The sequence below is a fragment of the Hylaeus volcanicus genome, chromosome 5 (assembly GCF_026283585.1).
Source record: "Hylaeus volcanicus isolate JK05 chromosome 5, UHH_iyHylVolc1.0_haploid, whole genome shotgun sequence".
Taxonomy (NCBI): Eukaryota; Metazoa; Arthropoda; class Insecta; order Hymenoptera; family Colletidae; genus Hylaeus; species Hylaeus volcanicus.
Window position 1 is genome coordinate 12,799,014 of NC_071980.1, and position 25,303 is coordinate 12,824,316.

General features: G+C 38.2%; 1 protein-coding gene and 1 long non-coding RNA gene across 9 annotated transcripts in view; one reads left to right on the forward strand and one right to left on the reverse strand.

Moving 5' to 3' along the window:
• The window catches only part of LOC128877632 (uncharacterized), a 160,755-nt gene that overhangs the window by 110,207 nt on the left and 25,245 nt on the right, over positions 1–25,303 (forward strand). Inside the window, exon 6 of the long non-coding RNA XR_008457274.1 lies at positions 5,843–6,031. This is a non-coding gene — a long non-coding RNA (uncharacterized LOC128877632). The remainder of the gene's footprint in view (positions 1–5,842; positions 6,032–25,303) is intronic.
• Positions 1–25,303, reverse strand: part of LOC128877621 (kinesin-like protein KIF13B) — a 134,444-nt gene that overhangs the window by 27,216 nt on the left and 81,925 nt on the right. For all 8 annotated transcript variants that reach the window (XM_054125088.1, XM_054125085.1, XM_054125087.1 and 5 more), the window contains exons 3-4: positions 5,857–6,020; positions 2,629–2,897 (exon numbers count right to left, since the gene is read on the reverse strand). In XM_054125088.1, coding sequence (XP_053981063.1) covers positions 2,629–2,897; positions 5,857–6,020 — 433 coding nt within the window. The remainder of the gene's footprint in view (positions 1–2,628; positions 2,898–5,856; positions 6,021–25,303) is intronic.

The following is a 25,303-nucleotide window of genomic DNA, read 5'->3' on the forward strand; positions in this document are numbered from 1 at the left end:
CAACAAAATGATTTCCCTCTTTTACTTATTCTCCGTGAAAGCACACGGTTCTTCCTAAAGAATTGGAAATAGACGAATCGATACCGTTAAAAAAAGAGTTAATTAACAACTTCGATGGTTTTCCTACGATCGAGGACCAGGAAGCTCAATTTCCGCTGGGGAAAAATGTTCCTAAAAATACAACGAACGCAATGGAGTCCGAGAGGTTAACTAGGCAACATAGTCAACACTGGTCAGAGTAAATTGAAACTTATCGGGTGTTACTGGTATGCAAGAAACGTGTTTGTTGCATAAAAGAGGCGGCCGCTGCCTTCGCCGTATGTAAAACGACCTGATTTTACTTTCTGAAAGGATCGTGTATCATTACCTTCGTCCGTTTAATGTTCGTAACTCGCTTGAACGATCGGTGGTAGTCGTTCGATTTAGATCAATCGGTATCGTGACGGTTCAATCAATTTCTTAAGCTGCGCTATAAATAAGGCTAATTGGCTCGTCAGTTGGTAAACAACGCCTGTATCATTCGCATCGGGAAAAATTTGTCGCAAAGCAAATCAGTTTACTTATGATTGATAACTCTGTTGACAACATCTACGTTCAGAACATTTTCTACTATTACAAATTAAATGAAAATTATTATTTCTGTAATGGTTGCTACCAGGGAACGGTTACTTGTTATTATTGGCAAATAGTAGACATTGAAAGTAATATTTATAAAAAAAGTCAATTACATAACATTAATTTATTAAAATATTTTTTTTGTTGGAAATTTCTATCTAATAAATATTGAAGTATCTTTCTAATTCTCATAGAATTCTTTAATTAAAATGAACTTTTATTCGAATGATTCTACTCAAGTTTTTTTCTAAAGAACGATAACAAAGTCTCGTCAAGCTGTTTTGTAAGTGGTTAAGCAAATACAGTTAATTAAATAGAAATAATTATTTCAATATTGAATCATATCACAGGACTAATGATGCATCCTATAACGTTTATTAAACAAATATTCTATATTTGTTCAACCTAGCCATGCTGGAATATTTGTTGTAGTTAGAACTGTTCGTTGCTGGCAGGTGCAGCGAGTGGTCGTATTGTTACTGAAATTAAATTGATGAAGCACTGCAACGACAGATATTGATCATAACGGTCTCACTTTGGAATCGAGCCAGCTACCAGTCAAAACAAGGGATAAATAAAGGTGGAACGGTGCAGTCTTCCTTGCTTAGAACGCACAAGGACGGTGAACGTCATTGACGACTGATGAATCTCCCTCGATGAGTATCCGATAAAGGATAGGCGCGTGAATTATGCACCGTTCGAAATACGGAATCCCGAGAAAATGATTTGATCGATGAGTACACCTAATATCATAACGAGTCACGCGTTCAATATAAATATTGCTTTAGACCACTTAAAGGGCTACGCTTTTCCTTTCTGACCAGTTTCGAGACAATTTTTATGAATTTTTTGCAAACAAAGTAGTTGATATACGCTTGAAATTTGGTATGTTTATTATACATAATTGTGTATATACATATATTTGTTTCTTCAATATACTTCAACATATATATAAATCATTATATATCATTTACAAGCAAGTTATATTGAAAAGTAGTTGACATACACTTGAAATTTGGTATGTTTATTATACATAAATCGTGTATATACATATATTTTGTTTTTAATGTACTTCAACATATATATAAATCATTATATATTATATAGAAGAAAGTTATGTTGAATTATATTGAAAATAAAATATATCGAACATATATACATGTATATACAAAATTGAATTAAATTTTCAGTCAATTCATGTCGTTTTGTTTACATGTTAATACAACATACAAAACAATATACATTATACATTGTACAATAAGTACAAAAAAGGATTTAAAAACAAATTGTCAAAATGACATTTGAATTCGTGACTTCGCCAATAAAAAAATCAATTTTTCAACCCCCAGAAAGAAAGGATTACCCCCTCGAAACGATGAAATAATTTCAATTCGATAAAAGAGGAGTCAGATCCACGGTTTTCTTGGTGAAATTCGATTACTATTCTCAGTTGCTATTGCAGCAGTAATCCGATAGGCGAGAGCTGAAAAGCGAAGTGGTACGAGATCACAAAAGACACACGGAGTTTCGTTCTATTCGATTATAGTATGTTCGTGCGAGCGTAGAAGTGAACGATGAAACAATACGCCTTAACGGTTCAGCTCAAGAGCTTAAAATTGATCAGACATTTCACCACCTGGCGTTCCATTTCATCAATTTAAATGACAATGGAGGAGTCGTGCGAGTGTTTGCTGTGCTTGTATTGATTTCACTTCCAAGCAGAAGCTCGTTATTTATCATTGATTGTCTAATTTATTGTTATCGCAGAATCTGTGTCTCCCATATACGACGTAATAAGTCAAATAAGACAACGACCGATAGGATGCACCGGTGATCCAGTGGGAAAAGTGATCGACTGATAGAAGAAGAATCGTAGAAGTCCCGAGTTCGAATCCCTCGTGCTCGAATTTTTCAGTCTAACATTTTTTATCTAATTCGCGAGTGTAAAAATGACAGGAGCAATTGTTGAAGTTAATCGAAGTGAGATTTGAGATAATTCGAGATTCTTCTCACCTGGAATGATGTGACGGCGAGTTGACTGAGCCCGTCAACGTACGGCCCCAGGACATTGTGTTCCCTGACTTTGAGCGTGTGTTTGTTGGGCTTTGGATCCAGCAGGTCGTGCACCTTCTCGTTGTAGATCTCCATGTACGAGACTTCGACCTTGTAGCTGAGCTCCGAGCTCTGCTGCTTCGCTATCATGTCGAACAGATTGTCGCACAGCCGCGGTATGATGCCCTTGTTCTCGCCGCTTCCCATCATCGTGTACGACTTCCCGGACCCTGGAAAGATCAATCCAACGACCAGGTGATAACACCAAGGAAAAATAAATACAAGCAATATTTGGACTTTCGACGCTGTAACTGTTTGTGGAACGAATTCTGCTCTTAGTTATGTTGCCTCGGATACCGTACCACTGCATATATAAGAAAGGAAGATAATATAAAATTAGTGGTAAAAAGAATGTTTAAAAAGTGTAAAATAAACACAGAGAATAAAAGAAGGATAAAGGTAATAATTAAAGGAGCGTCGGTTGGCCTCGAGCGTCAAGTGGAAGGTAAATAAACGAGACAGCCCTTTCGCAGGCCTCTCTGTCCGCTCCCGCTGGCGTTTTTCGCAACGCTTGTTTCCTCTGATAAGGGAAGCGCGTCGCGTTCCGTCCCAGCTACCCTAACGCCTCGAATAACGCAATTAGAGAGGTCAGCGCCGATAAACGTCCACGGTTGAGCTCGCAAACGAGACATTGACCCAAGGCGACGCGACGACGAGCGTCGCTTCGCGGCGAACGACGATCCCCGTGTCACAACTCTCCCGGGACGGTTTCATCGTCGAACGTGGCAACAAAAAGGAAAGGGTGACAAAAAAAATCAGCTTATGCACTTCTAAAGGCTCCTCGCATCTTCTCCGTGCACTTAGGTGCTCGCTTGCCTTCGACGAATCGGATTTTAACTTCTCCTTTCGTCATCCTCTCAAGTACTTAGGCTCTGGGGATGTCTCGTCGAGGAAATTGTGGATAAGAAAGCCGAAGCCTGTTAAAGGGTCGGAGGTACAACAACTTGGTAATGATAAAGGTTAAGGTTTCGGATATCGTTTGTCATGGATCTTGATATTCTCATGCTTTTCTCTTTGTTCGGATTGATATCAAATTGCCTTTGAATTTTTTTTTGAAAATGGACACGAACTTCCTAGACAACCCAATAGATACGGGTGATGTGACGATCTATGTGTTAAGTGTTCGTTTAAATTTCGTGAAGTCAGTTTGATTCTAGACGTGGTGATAATAACACCAGTTTACAGCCAAAATGTACATTCAATGGCACAATTTTTTTCTTATGTATTTTGGCCTGATAAACTCGAAAATCGCAATGAAAGATTTTTCTATGAATAGGTTTTTTTAAAATGAATTTTTGAATTTTTTTTTTCTGAGATGCCTTTACATTTTAGGCCATATCTCGAGTTTGAATCGTCCGATTGGATCGCGCAAGATTCTATATTAAAGGTAATCGAATTTCCAACATTTGCTTCCCATATTGTTTTCCAATCGGTTCAATAGTTTAAGTGTTATGGGCCAACATATATGGCAAACGTCGATTTTTTCGGCTACAATGAAACACAAAAATTTCTTCCATTACCATGCAAAAATAGAAACTGTCAAATTATGTTCAGTTTCTTATTGTTTACGTATAGATCGTATTTTTACAAAGAAAACAAGCTTTTGTTGAAGAAAATCTATGGATAAATACCGGAGTTAGGAACAATTGTGTAAAGGTACAAAAATTCCAATTTTACTTTGTTTTTGTATTTTTCTCCTATTTATATAGGAAACGTTTATTTAATTCATTTCTATTAGAAATACGATTAGAAATAATTGTGGACTTTGCTTTGTCTTCTGTTCTTCTTTGGGTCCGTTTCTCTGATGAGGAACCAAATGTTCTTTCATCCCAATATCCTTGATAGCGCTGCTCAATAGTTTTGATACCTTGGTGAAACCTATCACCGTGCTCGTCACAAGTGAGAATGTAAAAAATGAATTGTGAGCGACATATACGCCTGTCGAAATTAAAATTGAAATTAAATGTAAAAATGTTTTCATTTTGCCAAATCAAATAGAATAACAATATATAATATTCCATACCCATTTTTTCATAATTTATCAGCAAATCTTCAACAACTTTCTTATTATAAAAAAGCACGGTGAAAGGTTTCACCAAGATATCAAAAATTCATATAAAAAAAAACCTATCCATATAATAATGTTCCATTTTCGAGTTTATCAGGCTAAAATACATAAGAAAAAAATTGTGACATTGAATGTACATTTTTTTTTATTTTGTAAACTAGTTTAATGATCCCTCTAATGTCCAGGGTGGTCCAAAGCGACTTGCTTACGTCGATTAATTTCTAAGGTATACATTCCATGGCGAAACTTTGTTCCATTAAAAGTAACGGAGTTTATTGACCTTGGAATCTCTATAATATCTTCGCCTATAAAGGGACCATACACACCGCGTAATATTTCCCTTGGAATCATGCAACTTTTCTATAAAAAGTTTCTCAAGTTCAACTTTCAAGTTTCTTTGTTCGAGTAGCAGCTCACACAATTGACCGTAACAACGTGGAACATTTAAACGTTCTTGAACGCTTCTTCTCGACATTAAAAATGTATAAAAAGTGACAATCGAACAGAAGACAATCTCGTGCTCGCTGAATAATGTTAATCCTGTCTGCAGGATAGAATTAAAATGCGCAACAATGCCCAGCGCCGAAGTGACAAATCCGTAATCCGACACGCTGTTACGATGCAGATGAAACGAGACTCTGATCGAAGCACGTAGACGCGTTCCGCGTGAAGGGAGTTTAATCAACTGCGAAGTGCGTGGGTGTGGCTACCCGGAAGGTCGCCATGCCAAGGCCAAAATGTTAGATTCTTGCAAAACTAGCGCGATGAAACACGAATCTCGTAAAAGCGTCGTCAGGGTTTATTCAAGGATTTTCATTTATTACTGTTTTTTATTCTATTCTGCGGTGATTCGAATTCTTTGTAACAATTTTGTCTAGTCTATGGACATTTAAATTCTTCAGAGTCATTTTTTTTCTTGTCTATGGGAATTCAAATTCTTTTATTCTTCTCTGTGAGAATTCAATTATAATATAATTAAAAATAATTTTAAGACATCATAGACCTCTCTTCCAACCACTGACAATTGAATCGTTACTATTTCTACAGCAAAATGCACCTACCGGTTTGGCCATAGGCGAAAATGCAGGCATTGTAACCCTGAAACGCATTGTCCAAAATATCGCGTCCCAGGGCGTCGAACACCACCTCTTGACTCGCGAAATTGTCTGCAGCCGGGTCCAGGGAGTGGAAACAGTGGTCGAACGCGAATGTTTTTGGTTTGTTCCTGCAACAAAGGTAACACGAAAATTATTATCCAATTCTAATGAAAGGATTGCGTTAAATTAATATTAGCGCATATAGAAGCAATTCACGAGCACCTATTAAAATTCTCTATTAACCTTTTGCACTCGAGAGGTGACTCTCAGTCACCATTAAGTTTCACACAGCAAATCTACAATACCTAATGTTTCTTTAGGTTTAATTTCTTTGGAACTCGAAGTGTCAATAAAATAATTCTTGGAGAGGTAAAGGTGACTTTATTCTCAAATCTAGATAGCTTAGAATTCATGGCAATAGAATGTTAAGAAACATCTCGAGTTGCTGATAGATACCAGAGAAAAAGGCCTCGAGTGCAAAGGGTTAATACCAATCAACGACAATATTTTTAACATACAAAAAAATATATATATACATGTCGAATTAAGTAACCTCCTTCTTTTTCGAAGTCGGTTAAAAATTATAGGGGGACACCTCAGTGTCATATCTTCCACAATAACAATTGCATTCACCCATCTTTCTTCACATATTTATTTCTTCGAATTTTTTAATAAATCTATAATTATATTATTCTTTATAAGAGAATACACCTTTAAAAGAAATGTGAAGAAGGATAAATGGGAATGCAATTGTTACTTCTTTTTTTAACGAATATATAGTTACTGCGAGTCACAGCATCACCGTTCGTTCGCGTTTCTCGCCTATCGCAACCCCCAGGAGCGTTCACGGGAAACAATAACATATTATATCAATAATTACAAGTATATCCTGATAAGTTTCGTTGATCCATAGGCTCCTGGGACGTCGATATCGGAAAAACTCCAAGCATTGACCCTACAGAAGTTCGATTCGCAACCCTTTGTCGCGTTAAAAGCATTCTCGATATTAAATTCAGATGCTTTTTCTCGAGGGGATGAAACGCGGTGCCGGGGATGTTGTATACGAAACGCATTACTAGAGAATCAATTCGTACATTCAGATGACGTTTGAATAATTATCGACAATGAAATGAAATCAATTTATCGTTAACTGGGTAGGACGTACTTCGAAAGAAATCTAACATGAATATTTTAGTATTTCTGTGCTCTTCTAGGTATGAATTCAGCCATCTTATGTGATTAATGCACAAATTATACCTAGTAACAATCTACAAACATTTTCCAGTTTTGTTTTTCTGTGGATATTAGTATTTAAATGTCGGAAACACGTGATGCAGTTGTGCAAAATTCAATATTAATACTATTACGACAAAGGTAAATTCTTTCTACGTTACACTAATTTTTGAAATATATTTGCCATGTATTTTACAACATTAAATATTGATATTGTTACATCAAAGATCGATACTTTCTATATTGTAATGCGAAGTATATTATGCATATATTTTTGCACAAATGAACCATGCGAGGTCACCCACTCGGTTTACGAATGATTTCTGCGACTCGCTACAAGGAGAGAGGGGGGAGTGGGTTAACGAAAACAGGATGCGAGTTTATCTCCGCGTTCGCTCGTGTTATTATCGGAGATGCTGGTTCAGCTATGAAGGAAACACGTATGCCCGTTCGCTGGAAATGAAAGAGATTTCCTCTTGTCCTGGATATCAGAACCACGACCCTGTCTCAAACGTCAAAAGAGTCGGACTCGTTTCGAAACGATCGGGCGTGTTATACGCATCGGCCCGCTATTGATTTCCCGTCGCATTTTCTCCCCGAGTAATCAGTTTCCATCGGGTTTTCCATCCCCCCAGGAGATGGGGCGATAGAACTGAAAAACTGGAGCGCTTAGTCCGCGGCAACACCAAGTCATTGCGTTACCATGACTTAAAACCACCCTGAAAACACTCATTTCGCCAGTTATCGCGACGACAATTGTGAAATAATTTCTCAGCTTGCGAGGGAAGCTTCGAAAAATAATTTGAAATATTTTACGCATCTCCTGTTTTTGAATTCGTGAAATAATCGTGGAATTGTTAACACTCGTTATGATATCGATCGTAAAATAATTTTTTTATTTACAGAGGAAGTTTTCAAAAATAGTTTAGATAATTTGATGCCTTTTCTGTTTTTGTTTTCCTACGAAAATTGTGGGGGAACCTCTGCAATCCCTTTATTTTAACCAGTCATCATTACGTCAATTGTAAAATAATTTGGAATGTTTTATGTCCTTACTGTTTTTAAATTCATGCAATAATCGTAGATACACACCCTTCTGAACTCCCATTTTGATCTCAATTCATTGTGATGCCAATTGTAATATATAATTTCTTAGTTTGCAAAGGAAATTTTAAGAAATAGTTTGGAATATTTAATGCCTTCTATATTTTTATTATCAATTGTAAAGTAATCTCCCAACTTGTAGAGGAAAGCTTTACAAAAATAGTTTGGAATATTGTCTGCACTTTTTATTTTTAAATTCATACAAAAATCGTGGGAGCTCGTCCTCGCCTAAATGAATTTCAGTTGGAACGTAAAAACCTAGATTCCCATTCAAATGAAAACCGCAAAACGTGGTTGCTTTCGATATGGATAGAAACGCCATGGTTTCATTGATTTGTTCGATTAAAATACAAATTTGAATGCGGTTTTTAAAATACGAGTGATCGATCAAAACATTCAAGCAAGCTATCTGGAGCAACCATTAAAACATTTCAATTCTTTCTTTATTGTTTAATATATCCATAACAAATCCCAACAAACAGATTTTCCAAGTTAACTCAATTATTCTTAACAAAGTTATTCTGCAAAAATATTGTGGAATATTTCTACAATTTCCATACGTCCAAGATAGCTTCTGTCCTTAAGTTTTACTTGTTCTGTATCCGTGGAAACATGAATTTGCATACAAACACCCGCAGTTCGTTCGTAACAAATCCTTCCAGGGTTAAAAGTGTTCAAGGATATCGTGTAAACTCCGAAAGCAACGATGAAAAACAGATTAAATCCTGGGCACGAGGATTCGACGCGTATCGATAAAAGCCCAGCCGTATTTAAACCTGTCCAACTCTCGACTCTTCCATAAAAATTGCAAGAAAGTTCGGGAAAGCTCGGCCGGGTGATCGGCTAAACGCGTTAAAAGCGATCCCCAAGGGCGAGTTTGCGAGATTCCTCTCGAGCTGCGAGACGTTGTTGCCTGGAGATGTGATTCCACGTTGGGATAAACGCGGAGGGGTGCGAGACAGATCGATTTCTCCAAATAGGGAGCTAGAATTCGTTCCTGGCGAGACGGGAATAATTCTCTGGTTCTGGAGAAGACTACAGGCCAGGAAAATAATGCACAACTTTTCAAAATACGAGATATATTGATGACAGAAGATTCATTTACGAATTCTGTACACCATGAACAAAGCTAATTTCAATTTAACAACCAGTGATCCACTTGTTACAAATATGCAAATGTGCATTTTGCAGGTACGTCATTTCCTGCAACTTCCTTGAATACAATTAATTATTTTCACTCTCTCATAAATAAATCCTTTCAACCCAAAACGTACCAGGAAAATCGATCACAAAAAGTCATTTTCAAACCTCCCTCGCCAATAACGAACCAAACCTCAATACAACTTCCATCTTATCACTTGCATTTTGCACGAACATGAGATTTCCCCCAAAGGAATCAATTATTTTCACCTCCTCCTCCCCTCTGCCGCCCTTACGAATGAATTCTAGCTAGCAGGAAAAGTTAGCGAAACTAAAAAGTTGAAGGGGGCATCGGTATTCGCCTAACAGGCGAAACTGGCCGTCTACGCGGCGCGATAAAACTTTTTCGATCGAATCGCGAACGTGCCAAGAGACTGTCTCGCAGAGTTTGCCAAAATTACCCCGAGAGTGGTGGGTTCGACTGCTCGGCACCGTGCGACGCTCTAACGGCGCTTTAAATCGGGACAACAACAGGGAAGTGGGACGATTTGCATAATTACGACGGTTAGACCGGCGATAGAAAACTTTTGGGAAGAGTAACGCAGGCGTAAAGGATTCGAAGGGATTGGAGGTGGGAGACTTAAAGAACCGCACGATGGGGGTTGTTTGGGAGATTTGTGGGAGCACACGGCACACTTTGGGGCGGATCGCGAGCTTTGGAAGCTCGATCGAATCGCGTTTTATTTGGTAATATTTGATGCAGCTAGGAGCACCCTCAGGGGCTGTAGTTGTGCTTGTTCAAGAAGCACAGCTGCAGTACGAGTTTGGCGAACCCGAGGTACCCGAGCTATTTAACGTACCTAATAATAGGGAAGAAAATATAAATATAGGGGGTGAGAAAAAGTAGAGTGATGACTAGAGTTTTTTAGGGGTAGAAATTAATTCTGTTTCCTTCTATAGTAAACTTTCTAAGCATTTGTTTATAAAGAAAAATCATCAATCCTTTAATCTTTCCTCAAACTATTAATTTTGAAGGTTAATTCGTTAACAAAATGACATGTAAGTATATTCTTTAAACTAGAATTGTAAATGTTCGAATATAAAATCATAGAATCAATTCCTACATCTAATAAACGTGTTTTCCTAGGGATAAACTATGGTAAATCTATGATAAAATTATGCTACATGGCCAGAACGCTGTTAAAATATAAATTAAACAACCAATACACGATAGGGATCTCATTTTCGAATTCAGTTTGGTGGTTGAACATTAAGGTGCACCTCGCAGTAGATTGAGACTTCATAGCCAGACCGTAGGAGACGCACCTTAGGTGGTCGAAAAATAGTCGGTCTGCAAGAATTTTGTTGTTGTCAAAGTGGATATCAAAGCAGGACCAATTGCATAATATTAAACAATGCTAAAACCACTTATTTGTATCAGTGGAAATTTCTTTTTAATAAATATTGAAATATCGGTTTTACCTATACGCCGTAAAGAATAGTGTAACAAAGTTTCATCGAGCTACAATGTTTCGTAAATGGTGGAAACCACCAGAAATATTATAAACAAAAATGAAGCCACATAATTTGAACACTGTTAATAAACAAACCAAACACCTTTAGGCACCGAATAGCCAAACAACAATGCAGCGAAATAATCACAAATTATTCATGCTTCCATCTTTAAATCACAATCATTTCTCCAAATCCCTTTTGACCAAACATCGATAATTTATCAGACTCTAAATAGAACGATTCTACCCTAACACGTTTCCAAGAAAAGTTTCCCGTAAATTCTCGAGAAAGTTCTTACAAAGGAATTCGATAACTCTCGCCCACGCCACCTTTCGTTCCTCTAAATTCTCACCTGCACGACCTCGTTCCTCGATTGTCGCGTTAGGGGTTCGTTGAACCCCGCCAGAGACGATTCGCGACGTAGAAAAAAGAAATGGGCGTTAGGCTGTTTGGCCACGGCGAGGATCACGGAAACACTTGGCACACGCAAATTGGGCCGACCTCGAGCTCCGTCGTCGAGGATCCCTTTCGGCGTTTCTAGCGCGCTGCGGATCCGCGGACTTGTGTGCAAAACTCGCTCGATAGTTCCTGTTTTAATCGAGACCGAGCCCCTCGACTCGGACACGAAGAGAACGCCTGACCTGACCATCGCGTGACGGAACCTTTTCGAGCCAGAATATACAGGGTGGGTAGGAAGTTGGGGCCATTAGGGCTGAAAGGGACGAGATACTAGTTTAGGTCGGAATTTCTCAAACCAGAGCCACTCTGGAGTCTCGGAAGAAAAATAAAATTAGGGCAAGGGTAGGAAGAGCTTTCTGTAATAGTGTAATTTTAGGGAGAGGGATTTTTGGAGCACTGAAAAATGGAAGCCGTAAATTTAAGGCAGGACTTTCTTAAAGGGACGACTTTGTACTTGATGCAAGAGAATATTGAAGCTACGAATTTTTTGAAGAAACGGTAGTGATGACAATTTTCTTCGGGATTTTCTTAAAAAGGAGGCTTTGAACTTGTAGCAGTACAAAATCTACGAATTTTCTGTTGAAACAGTAGTGATAATAAATTCCTTCAAAACTTGCATATCCATTCATAAAGCTTACACAAAAATATTCGTACACTCTTTTTGAATAGTATTATTAGTAGAAATACATTGGAATCGCTTATTGTATAGTTTCTACAAAAAATTTGTGAAGCATGCTTCATTTTTCGTTTGTCACGTCAGATACACTTCTTTTATATTAATAAAGGTACTCGATACTCTCAGAATATTAAAGAAAAAAATTCCTTAAAGGTAAGGACGACGATGTCGTCGCGCGTTTCACCCAGTGTAGATTGGCGACCTTACGAAAAGGTATCCAATTTTTTATTAACACCTTGTGTAGATGGAAACACCCTGTCCACGTAGGATATATAGGCGAGCTTCTGGCGGCCTTCGACACGCGAGGCTCTGCGGTGGTCAGACCGTCAGTAGTGCAGGTATACAGGTGGTCAGGCGGTGGTAACTAGGTTATAAGAGAGCAGCATAATTGCTTGCATTCGGGACGACGTCTGACGTCTACGATTCGGAACTTGTGTGTTCTACTTAGAGTGGAAGCTATAATAAGAGAGAAGTCGGGAACCGTAAAGTAGCTTTATTAACAAATAATCGTCGATCGTTCTCCGTTAGCCTGGGAAGTTCGTGTGTTCCACTTTACGGTCCCAGATATAAAAAGAACGAGAAACCGATCTCGTTTATAAGAATTGAACAGGCAATTTCCTTTCTCAGGCCTGCGCAAGCATAATTAGATTTATTCGTTTGACTCTGCTTTCGAGGCCCCTTCGATACTGTACAAATCAGAAACCCTTGTTAAAGACATTGATTAATTTAAATAATTCTTAAGGTGGGAAATTATTCGACTATCTGCTTTCTAGTGGCGATGACTTAACACGTCGACTGCCACGGCAACTTTCTTGGAAATTTTTATGAGGCTAGAATTTTGTTTTAGAATAATCAGAAAGTTCATTAGTCTAATATGTGCCACGGTATTTGTTGGTACAACCTAATCAGAATTCAGGAATCTTATCCAGATTTATCTTCTTTAACACCTCAAGCTTCCTAAAGTTTTTTAAATTCCTAGTTAAATTCCTAGCGACTTAAACGTAAAATTTAATAGAGTCTAGGTTTCATCTTTCTTTTCGTAGAACTTCATTCGTAATTTAGGTTAGTATATTTTCATGTATATTATTTTTCTGGATCCTTGCAACGGGGATTTAGGCAGAGTTTGTAGAGGATGCAAATGGCGAAAGGGCACAGGGTGGCTGGGTCGAGCATCGCTGCAGGCGGCGGATGTACAAGGCGAACCGTGAATCGGGGCTTTAACGAAGGTAAACTTAATTAAGGCAGTTGTCGCTAGCGCAGCAGAGGCTGCGTAGGTCGAGGATCCGCTCGAGCCAATAAATCGGGGATTTCGCTCGAGCAATATGCCGACGCTTTAACCCTAGGACCGCCTAAACCATTGTCCAGTCGCGCGTGAGAACAATGCTGCCTTTGTTTCATTTTTATTTCAGGCGGGACTGGAATACCATTATTCCTATTGAAGCCCCATGACAATTCCTATGAAAATCGTAATATCATTAAAGGGTTACTCTTTTCATTTTTTTTCGATTTCAAGGCAATTTTTATGATTTTTTTCGCAGCCAACGCGATTCACATAAATTTTAAGTCTCCCTGAAAGCAACAAACTATTCTTAACACTTTATCTACCGGGCTATTTAGAAGCAGACTTTAATTCAAAAAAGAATTTTCTACAGTAGCATACGCCAATCTAGGCTGACAATAATTCCTCCATACTGTTAATAGGTACATTGAAAGCCAAGTCTGTTACCAAACACTGAACATTGTTCGTAGACAACCATCAACACAGTAAATAAATTCGAATAACTAAATACTGCAATTAAAAAGCCTATAAATAGGCTTCCGGTAAATAAAGTGTTAATTCAACTAAATCTTGTCCCTCCTGTACACTGGCGCCACTTTGTCACTTATCCCCGTGGATTAAACCAAGAACTGAATTTGAAAAAAAGTCGCATACCATCGTACATATACGATGACTCTTTGTGGAGTCGTAAATGGAACTTGGAAGAGCGAGTTTCAGCTTTTGTCAGCGGTTATAGTCGGATCCTCGACGACAGAAATGTCCCTGAAAAACGCAGTCGATCGACCGTCGTCGGCCGCGATACAACTTCCACGTTCATCCCTTATTCATAAACGTTTGAAACATTAAAAACTGCCGCGCTGAACTTTCGCCGTTTTCGCTTTATCGTGCGGTATCAACCGATTCCGTCGCCGCACGCGAAGAATCGACGTCGACGGTTGCAATCTGCCTTTTTTTTGTTCCCTTTCCATTTTCGTTGCTTGTTTTATCGACGAATCGTTGCATGGGACTCTTTCGTACTCGAAGAATTGATCGCGCTTGAAACGATTTACTTTGTTTTTTTTAATCAGGATTCGGGTCACGTGGCGTTTAATAGCCCCGATACCGTCGTGTCGGTTATTATTATCTTAACGCGCGCCGATTTCATGCAAATGCGATACAAAAGTGAAAGAGAAAATTCATTTCTATGGAAGTTGAAGATCAATTAATGAACTAAAGATGAAACTGGTGTTTAAGAATGGTTAAAATAATGGTCTCTCTGTAGGATGAGTTATGTTCGACATTTTTAGATAACAGGTATAATGAATTTATATTTGAACGAGTGTTGTTTACATCGAAAGGAAAATTTTAGTACGTGTGGTTACATTTATATTGTTAAGTGAGTTCAAACGAAAGTAGCTTGTTTGTTAAGGTAAAAAATGTATATACAGTAATACCTCGATATAGCGTCATTCATTAGGTTCGCAAGTGTCGTTATATCGAGGTAGAATGTTTTACCTAATATCTACATCAAAATTCATTCCATTCCAAGGACTCAGAATCTATAAAGTTCGTCTTTGTATTTTGTTTAAAATGTGTATGCAGCAACACCTCGATATAACTTCACTCGTCAGGCTCCCTAACGTTGTTATATCGTGGTAGAATTAAAGTTACTATTTGAAATAATTAATTTCGAACCGTTATTTTCAGCAAAGTTATTTCGAAATAAAAATACCAATCCAATTCATATAATAGCTACTACAAATAACGAATTATTTCGTTATCCTTTTATTTCAAAGATGAGAGAAGTAATCCTCGAAGTAATATCCAACGAATAGAATTTATTTCAAGAAACCTTACAGTAACAATAAATTCGGTAGACATCTACAGGGTGTCCTCTCAAAAAAAATGTATACCCTGTTCCTTTCCTTTCGCGATTTAAATACAAATTACAATTAATTAAATACGAATAATAACCGAAGTTGCAATCATTCAAACTGTGTATACATTTTTTTTAGACAACTTGTGCTTCAGATAACATCATTTAAAAGGTGCCTAGTCATGTATCGCTATTGCTTCGGTCAAATTTAATTTGTTTTCTTCTCCAGACCGCCGCAATTATCTCATTCCTGAATTGTTTACCTTTTTCGATCCACCTGGGCCCCCGCAAAGCGGCGATGCCGTAAGTTTCGAATCGAAAAAAGTAACAGGACGATAAGTAACGCTTCCTTTTTGTCCCGAGCAACGATCTTCGGGCGCGATTTACAGTGTACGTGTTTGTAACGCGCGACGCATAAACTAGAAGCAATTAACGGGAGCAAGGTGTGCATAGGCTCGCATTCCTCGCGAACAAACAACGTAATTATATTCCGTGAATAGCGGTCGGTTGTAAAACAATACAGTAGGAGCGTTGTGGTGCACCGTTTACGTCATTAACATCTTAGGCTAGTCTGCAGCCGTGCGCCTCGAGTCGCGGAGGAACGACCGTTACCCACTTTTACCGTGATAGGACTTTCTAACGTTCCAGGCACGTGTTTGCGGTCTCTACCCCTAATTATCCTTTATTAACAAGTCGCATAAATTTCCGTCTGTTGATCCATTAGCCGCGAGCTAGGTAAAAATCCTCCTTAACCCAATTTCGGACAATGGCGTGCTTAATCTGGCACGGATAGTTTAATTGTCTACATCGAATAATTTGGTCTCGCGAGATTAATTGTGAAAATTAAGGAGATAAGTGATGCTTGGGATTAGGTACATGGGAAATTTAACACTTTTACTGTCGCGTTTCTTGTGTGTATGGAATTGGAGTAGAGATACGAGGAACACTGAACAATATTTATTATTAACACTTTATCTACCGGGCTATTTAAAAACAGTCTTTAATTCAAAAAGAATTTTCTACAGTAGCATATGCCAATCTAGGTTGACAATAATTTCTCCGTATTGTTACTGGGTGCATTGAAAGCCAAGTCTGTTTCCAAACACTGAACATTGTAAATAGACAACCATCAACACAGTAAATTAATTCGAATAGCTAAATACTACACTTAAAAAGCCTATAAATAGGCTCCCGGTAAATAAAGTGTTAACGCCTGAAATTACATTTAAAGGTAAGAAGGTGAATCCGCCATATTAAGAGCACATTTAGATGAATGCAGTTTGAGTTTTGATTTATAAGATTGTAAATTTAACCCTTTGCACTCGAGGTCTTTTTTTCTGGTATCTGTCAGCAACTCGAGATGCTTTCTTAGCACTCTATTGTCACGAATACTAAGCTTAGATTGACTTCGAAAATGAGATCTCTAATTTGAAATTTGACAATCAGGTCACCTTTGCCTCAACGATAATTATTTTATTGACACTTCGAGTTCCAAAGAAATGAAACGTAAAGAAACATTAGGTATTGTAGATTTGCTGCGTGAAACCTAATGGTTACTGAGAGTCACCTCTCGAGTGCAAAGGGTTAAAAACATTGCTACTACAGAATACAAAAATAGAAACTATCGTTAAAGATTCCTGTTACATATATTACAACTACCTTCGTGGAGTGTGAGCCACCCTAAACCTAAAGGAAACCTAGTGGTGACTGAGAGTCACCTCTCGAGTGCAAAGGGTTAAGGAAACATTTCAGTGCATAGTTTTACCTGTATTCATATAGAGGACAGACTACTGGAATAATGAAACGAAAAACAACAAATTATTCCGAAAGCATGTATTATATTCTCACTTAAGATTTTCCACGTTATCTATTTTTCTCCCATTTAGTTCACGGTCTGTTCTACGGAGGAGTGACTCACCAGAGCCCATTCTCAAGCTATAGTCTTTCCAAGTCCCTGATCATCGACAATCGCTGACAATGTGCAGGTCGTTGTCGATGAAGGAGAGTCAGTGAACGTGAGAAACCAGAGAATTCGTTCTGGTCCCGAGAGCGATACACCGGAGGCAGAGTAATCGCAGAAACAATTATGGGACGGTAATTAAATCGTTGAGGGATCGCTGACCCGTCTCCCCCCACTCCGCGTCATAAATTTGACCCCCGTGACTCGTAGAAACAACGAGCAATTTGCTCGATCGACCGTGGACGGGATCGTGAGTCTCGTTTGCGGAGTACTTTGCTTTCGCGAGAAGAATTTGCAGGGAAATTACAGGGGATAGTGTTTTTAAATTGAGAAGATCGAAAGTAACAATAGACGACATGGAAATAAAAAAAAGACACATTATGTAAGTGACAGAGTTTAGGCATATTTAGTTTTATACATATAGTTTATTATGAAAAGTTGAATTGCATACTAATATTACATATTAAGAAAAGGACGCGACGCGAAGCGCATATGCAACGTGATGCATTAAACAAAAACGAAACACATCGCTAAAAAGGAGCAATGCTGCCAACGTATTGTAGCGTAGGGAGATGCTATTGCCAACAGTAAGGTTAATTCTAAAGAATTAAAGAATTAATCCTTCTTCAGAAAATTCTGAAACTCTTAAAGTGAATTTAAATTGTCTCTTAATTTCTTTTATAATTAAGCGAATGACTCTGTACTGTTTTCCTTCGTTACATGGTGCATTACCTTGTTTATTTTATACTTCAGTTGTCTAATTAGAGTGCACAATTGCACAAATCGCGAATGAGTCGTCCAACAGCCAGTAGTGGACTATTCGCGCGACCAAAAGTCCCGAGGGGGTTGACTCGGAACAACGCCGGCCATTTTTAATTATTCCAATGCACCCGGCCATCTCAAAGCGAACAAAGAGCCGCGCTCGAACGGAACAAAAGGCGTAACAGGTAGGCAGCCAGCGATAATACCCGGTGTCGAGTTCGTTTTTAATCGATTACGAGCACGCGTCATTAATTGGCGAGTGCCTTATCTAACCAGAAATAATGAATACGAAATGGGTAAATAATTAAATCCATTTCTCGTAAGAAATAAACATTAGAATAGGAGTTGAACGAAATAGAATATTTAGGGGATAGGGAGAGGTAATTACAATGGTGTATACTTTCTCTTTTCTTCTTTGGGGTGGATAAACGTACTAGTTTTTATTTGGGAATATTTCCTTTCTTGCTTTTCTTAAAAATTCAAGAAGATTGATTGGAAACCATGGCAAGACTAGAACACACGAATGAAAACTCTTCGAGTCTCTGCTTAAATTTTCCAGAATATCCACATGAACACGTAGCATTGCATATCTGTGTCTATTTGAGTTAATTATTATAAAAATAATTTGCAATTTCCTCTTGTCAAAATTGTAAAACATCTCTAGTTCCTTTTGCACCCCCAACGATAAATGTGGAAATTTACCAAAGTAGACCCAAAAGAAAATGGAAAATGTTTCGGAAGTAAATGCGTGAATTTAAAATGAATAAATAAATGCTTCGTGTAGTATGTATAATAAAAGAAATATATTACGAGGGAGACGTTCACCGTGCTGGAAGTGACGCAATCGAGGGAGTAAATTGAAACGGCGAAGATAAAGAAACTACGCGACAAATAAGTGCCCTCGAGTTCAGAAGCATTATCTTAGAGTTCTCGTAAATTAGAAGTCCCGTCGATCGAAGTTGAATACATATTTACAACGCGAGAGTGGTTTCAAACGCAATCTCTGCAAGACGAATCCACTCGTCCTGGAATTATCGAGTCGATGCATTCCTTTTGTAGCGAGCTCGATCAAAGGGATGAAGGAATCGATAAAGAAATCGTGGCGTGCTTGGTGTCAAATCAAGGAATTTGTTATTTATCGAAGAAATGATGATCGTTAAAATTAACGGTCCACTTTAGTGCTTAATAATTGCTCGACTATAACACGAGGAAATCTTTTGAAAAAATCTTTTAACACTATCACAAGAAAAATATTTCTTTCACTTTTATTTCTTCTTCTTTTTATACTAATATGGAATACTAAACAGACGTTCAACTCCAAACGACCTCGCGAGTAAATACATTATTTTATTTCTTATTTTTGTTTTTTTACACAGAATAAGAGAAAAATCTTACGCGATGGGAACAGAGTAATTTAAACTTACGTGGCGTCGCGATGAAATAGAAAAATTCTCCACGAAACGGAGCGTGGCTCGCGAGAGGCAAATTCATTAAATTTTACAATTAGGAACGTGGGCGGAATACCGAGTTCAGAACGCGACCTCAAAGAGCCGCGATGTAATTTAAATGCGGCATTATAATTGCATGATACTGTATCCAGGGGGAGTTTGCTTTCCTATTTTCCTCAGATTTTCCACGGAAAATTCCTGCCGGATTCTGTGCTCGCGTTATCGATACGGATTCAATTTATTGGCTGCGAATCCGGAATAAATTCAGTCGGAAAGGAGAAGGTTCGCATAAGAGATAAGATAATATTTCGATAATTTAAAATTATTGCTCCATTTTGAATTCATTTTGGGTAGTATTTCAATAATCTATTCAAGCTCTCGTTTGATTAGTTCACTTTTATTCGTGGAATTTTATTTTTCTCTTGGAGAATATTTTTATGTTATATTTACTTTAGAAAATATAGTTACATAGCATCCGTATAAAATTGTAATGCTCGTCGTATTGAGGTCAGACAAGAAAAATACAAAAATTGAACACGGTACAAGGAATAAAATAAATAGACAATACAATGTGTATTAAAATTTCTATTTAAATAGATACGCAATAGCATGAAATGAAATAATTAGCAAAAAGTTAGGTAAACTGCAAATGGAATATCTGGAGATTGGTTGTCCAGAACAAAAATAATAAAATTAAACACAGTACAAGGAAATAAAATAAATGCCATGACTAACCGTAACCTAACCTTCTAGATTATTAAATTACTAGATAAGGAAAAAGGGATATAATGTAAGGGAAGGGGACAAATATAAAAATCCATAAAGGTATAAATGGCAATAAAATTAAAACTAATAAATGTCACGATGCAATACCTATTTAAATTTGTATTTAAATAGATATACAATGGAAATGAAACGAGTGAAACTTTGATTAAACGCCAGAACTTGATTCGAAGTGAAGACGAAATAAGTGGAGATTGTCTGTCCACTAAGAGCGACAAGATGCAATCGAAGGTTGAGTAAAGTACGTGCAGTTCTCGAGCACAAGGCGTCTAATACGAGCAAATACATATTAGTCCGTAACCAGGGATTGGCACACGGCCAGAAGCCCCTCGACGATGAAGGAGAGATCAGACACTTGACACAGAGCTTGCCGCGACTTTCCTTCGCGGAAAAGGAACACCTTCCGCCTCTGATGCTTTCAAACGCCTTCTTTGAACCGAGAATTAGACGGCGGGGATAAAGAAAGAGAGAAAGGAAACGGTCGAGAGCCGGAAAATCTTTGACAACCACGAAAACCTTTTCGCGTGCTATTGTAACGCTTGTACACCGTGTCTATGCAAACGAGCCATTGTTCCGTTAGTTTCCCAAACTGTGCCTTCGTTCCTTCAATTGCCTTCCGATCGGACAAAAATGTACGCCACGATGGAATAAGTTAGGTAAAACGTGCGGTATTACAAAGGTTTCAGTAAATGTACAAAAATAAATTAATTTGCAAGGCGTAACTACAATTATTAATTAGGCAAGTTCCAAGGAATGGAGTTTAGGTTTGTTTAAAAAAAAAAAATGCATATACAGCAATACCTTGATATAAGGTCACTCGTCAAGTCTACAAATGTTGTTAAATCAAGGAAACTTTACTTAATAGGCTTTACCTAATATTCACATAAAAATCCATTCCATTCCAAGTCTCAAAAGGTGTGGAGTTTAAGTTTGTTTATTTTCTTGAAAACGTGTGTACAGCAATACTTCGATATAACGTCACTCGTCAGGTCCACAAGTGTTATTATATCAAGGGAGAATGCTCTACCTAATATTCATATAAAAAACAAAATAGACGTTGATGTTAAAAATGCATGCACAGCGCCCCTCCATATAACGTTACTAATCAGGTTCCTTGCTATCTTTATATCAAGGTAGAATGCTTCAGCTAACAATCACATCAGAATCCATTGCATTTCAAGGTTGAAAAAATATGCAGTTTAAGTTCCTGAGACTTGAAAATGTATGCACAGCGATACCTCCATAAAACGTCACTGATCAGGTTCCTTCCTGTCCTTATATCAAGGTAGAATGCTTCAGCTATCACGTGAAAATTCATTCCATTTCAAGATTGAAAACATATGCAGTTTGTAAGTTCCTCCATTCTTTTAAAAATCTATGCACAGCAATACCCCTAGATAACGTCACTCATCAGGTTCCTTGCTGTCCTTATATCGAGGTAGAACGCCTCACCCAATAATCTCCACCAAGATCCGTTCCACCCAAAGGTTAAAGAGTTCAGCTAAAAAATTCACGTTCAACAATGGCTCTCCGTGCACGGCTGCCAACATTTCCCTCTCGCAACCCTTATCTTCCGATATCTTCGATCATGATCGCCTTAACGATCCCGTCGTTCGCGCCCGTTTTCAATGCATCGACGGCTCCGTCTTTCACGCGACGTCGAATTCAATTTACCGTAAAGACGATCGTTGCTGGAGCATCTCGCGACAGACGCATGGATCATAGATCTCCCAGCTAAAGGATCGAGGTCTCCGTGAGGTCGCGCAACCCCCATAAATCCATCGGAAGCGCGCGCGCGCACACACACACGGCGTTGCGACACGGCCTTTAACTTAACTACGCCTGACCTTTGACCTTTCGTTGAGCGCCGTTTTATTGAATTCTAGTTGCCTCGGGGAGTGGGGGAGAGGGCAACGCGATTTTCGGACGGATTGTTTCCGATCTAATTCGCGAATGTTTCCCTGGATCGAATGGAAAACTTGCAGTTTTTTTGCTCTTGAAGTGCAGGATGTAGGTTACGAAAAAAAAGTTAGGGTGGTCTCTAGATATGCCCTAAATTCGGAGTCTAGGATTTAGGAATGCTAGGTTTACGAAGCATCTTGAATTTCAAAGGAAAATTTGTGGAAAACGTTTACATTTCTTACAAAAAATTGATTTCTACTTATATAAAATGATAGTTTTAAAAATGCATGAAATATACAAAATGGTAGCAATGAGAAGTCTCCATAAACCTAAATCTAAATCTCCTAATGAATAATAATTCAGAAACTACAAGATTTACGTTATTATTAATTATAATTTCAAGAGTTTATTTTCCAAGCTCACAAACAATTGAACGTTTCAAAGAACCCTCTCATACGAGTGATCTCTGCTTAATCTTTGGGGTGAGAATGCTTCCCCCTTCTCGAGTCCACGCAGGATCGGTTCCAAGCAACGAGCAGTGTCGGTTCGAAGGGAAACGGGCGCGGAATCCGTTTCAGCTTGCGCGCAGCTGGTGAATTTTTGGCGACGATTCGATGGCAGGGCCAAAGCGCCTATTGCTGATCCAGCAACGCGCTTGAATCCTTGCCAAGCGTCCAACGGGATTTGCAGAGTTAACGACTGTTGTGCGGCGACTCGGATGCAGATTATACGGACACGTGAAAGCGACACTGGGAGATCTGCTTCGCGTCGCGAAAATGCAGGATTCCTGTTATCGCTTGGAATTAAACATAATATCACGTGCTGAGACTAATACGTAACGATGATTCTACAATTCTTTCAAAGTTCTTCGAATCCTGAGACTGTTGAAGCAAATATCAAGGTCCTTCAACCTTGCGAAAATTGTGAAACTTTTGGGGAAACCTTGAAGCTCCTTCGAGTCTCAAAAATTCAAGACTCTCATTATTATTGGGAAGTAGACCTGATTTTAATTGTTAAGACAAATACGTAACAACAATTCCAACGTTCTTTCTAAAATTCTGAGTCTTGAAGTAGAGTCAAGGTATTTCGAACTGGGAAAAATAATGAAACTCTTGGGGAAAAATTCAAGATTCCCATTATCACAAAAAATTAAACATAATTTTCTTACTGAAACTAATACATAACAATGATTCTAAAACTGTCAATGTTCTTGAAGAAGTACTGAGACCCTTAAAGCAACTGTCCAAGTCTGAAAAACATCGTAAAATTCTTGTGGAAGCCACGAAGCCTTCCAAGTCTTGGAAACTGTCGAGACTCTTCAAAGTCGTGAAAAATCTCGAAAGACCTCGATAGCCCAGAATGTTTAAAATATCCTTCCTTACAAAATCACAAAATTCCTTACGTCACAACCCTCCGAAGTAAAACTGTCGAATAAAAACGAACGACTCGAACAAAAACGTACCATACTATATTTTATAAATATAATTCGGTAAAAAATTGCAAAATCTCACAAAAGGGTTAGTATATTTTTCCATCGCGTTTAAGGCTGGAAAGTTCTGCCCGTTTCTGTTTGCATTCGTTCCATTTCCCGGGCAAAAGCTTCACCGCGTGGCGTTAACCATTTTGTGCTGGCCTGGTACGTAATTAAAAGGAGGAGACGCGAAACGAGACGAGCGTCGAAAATATGTTTTTGAGAATAAGCAGGAGACGAGCGTTCCCGGAGGTAATGATTTCGCGCGAAAACCAAGCCATTTGCTTCAAGTTCGTAGAATTTCGAAGGGTAAGTGGGCACTTGACCCGTTTGAGGATCCATTAGTGTCGGAGACGTAAGATCACTTCGTTGCGCTTAACTGGGAAATGTATTTTTGCTGCTCAGACTGTTTTGTATCGGACTGTTTTGTATTTACAGTCGATGGGTTCAATTCCTCTGGCATCCCTTTAGAATGAACATCACTTGAGGAAATAGGAAGATATCTTTGACCCCGAATGGAAAAATGAACCTGCTCCAAAATAGTGGCGGGAAAAAATTTATGATAAAGGATGACAAAAGACGTTTGAATCTGAATAAGAAATAAATTGTATGAAGCATGGGTACAGCAGAAATTGATCACAAGGAATTTTTGTCTTTTGAATACAAAAATAAAGTATTTCGAAAAGAGTTACAGCAAAAATTGAAACTAAGGGTTATTGAGATAGCTTTGACTCCGAATTTAAAAAGTTATCTACTCAAAATTGAACCTAACAAAGTTGACAACCAAGGGTTGGCAAGAAAGCTTTGACTCTGATTGAAAAAAGTTAACTACTCAAAAATGAGCCCAAAAAAAATTGAAACCAAGGGTTGGTAAGAAAGCTTTGACTCTGAATAAAAAAAGTTAACTACTCAAAACTGAACCCAACAAAAATTGACAACCAAGACTTGACAAGAAAGCTTTGACTCTGAATAAAAAAATAAACTACTGAGAAATGAGTCCAGCAAAAATTGAATTTTTTCTTCCACTTATGGCTTCCTGTAGCCATGCCTCAAGACCAGTGTCGACCAACGTATTCAGGTTTCAATTCCCAAAGTAAAAGTGAAGCAACAAAAGTGCCTGTACTACAGCGATACTAACAAAACCAATCTCGATATCGTCGCCATTAAGTGCACGAAAATTTGGTCAATAGAAGCGTCTGACCACTCCAAGCAATCCAGGAACATCTTCCTCGAGGGGTGAGAGTGCATTCGCAGTCAAGGGCCACCGACATGACGGCGACGGTGGATGACCGCCAGCAACCGAGCAGCCCCATCTTCGTAGAGGTTCGATATCTCCGTGAATTAGGGGCTAATTGAATTGGAGCATCTCCAGGAATATAGCGGAATACCGAGGACGGTCACTTCCAAGCGGGACAGTTAGATTGGATACCGTCTGGGGGATGTGATAATAAAGTCCAGGGAAGAAAGCACCTCGAGATCGTTGACTCTCGAAGAGTCGCGAGGGATCATGGAAATGGATTACCAGGAAGCTTCGAGATGATATTGAAATTATTATGGAACGTATTAATATTGAAACTATAATATGAAATAATATATTCGCATCCAATATCACAATTATAATATTAGATGATAATATCAAGGTTTAATGTTGAAACTGTAATATTCAATAAGAATATTCATGTTTAATATTCAAAATGTAATATTAAATAAGGATATATTAAATATAAATATTTATGTTTGATATTGAAAGTATAATATCAAATAATAGTATATTCATATTGAATATTACAATTATAATCTTACATCATAATATCAATGTTTAAT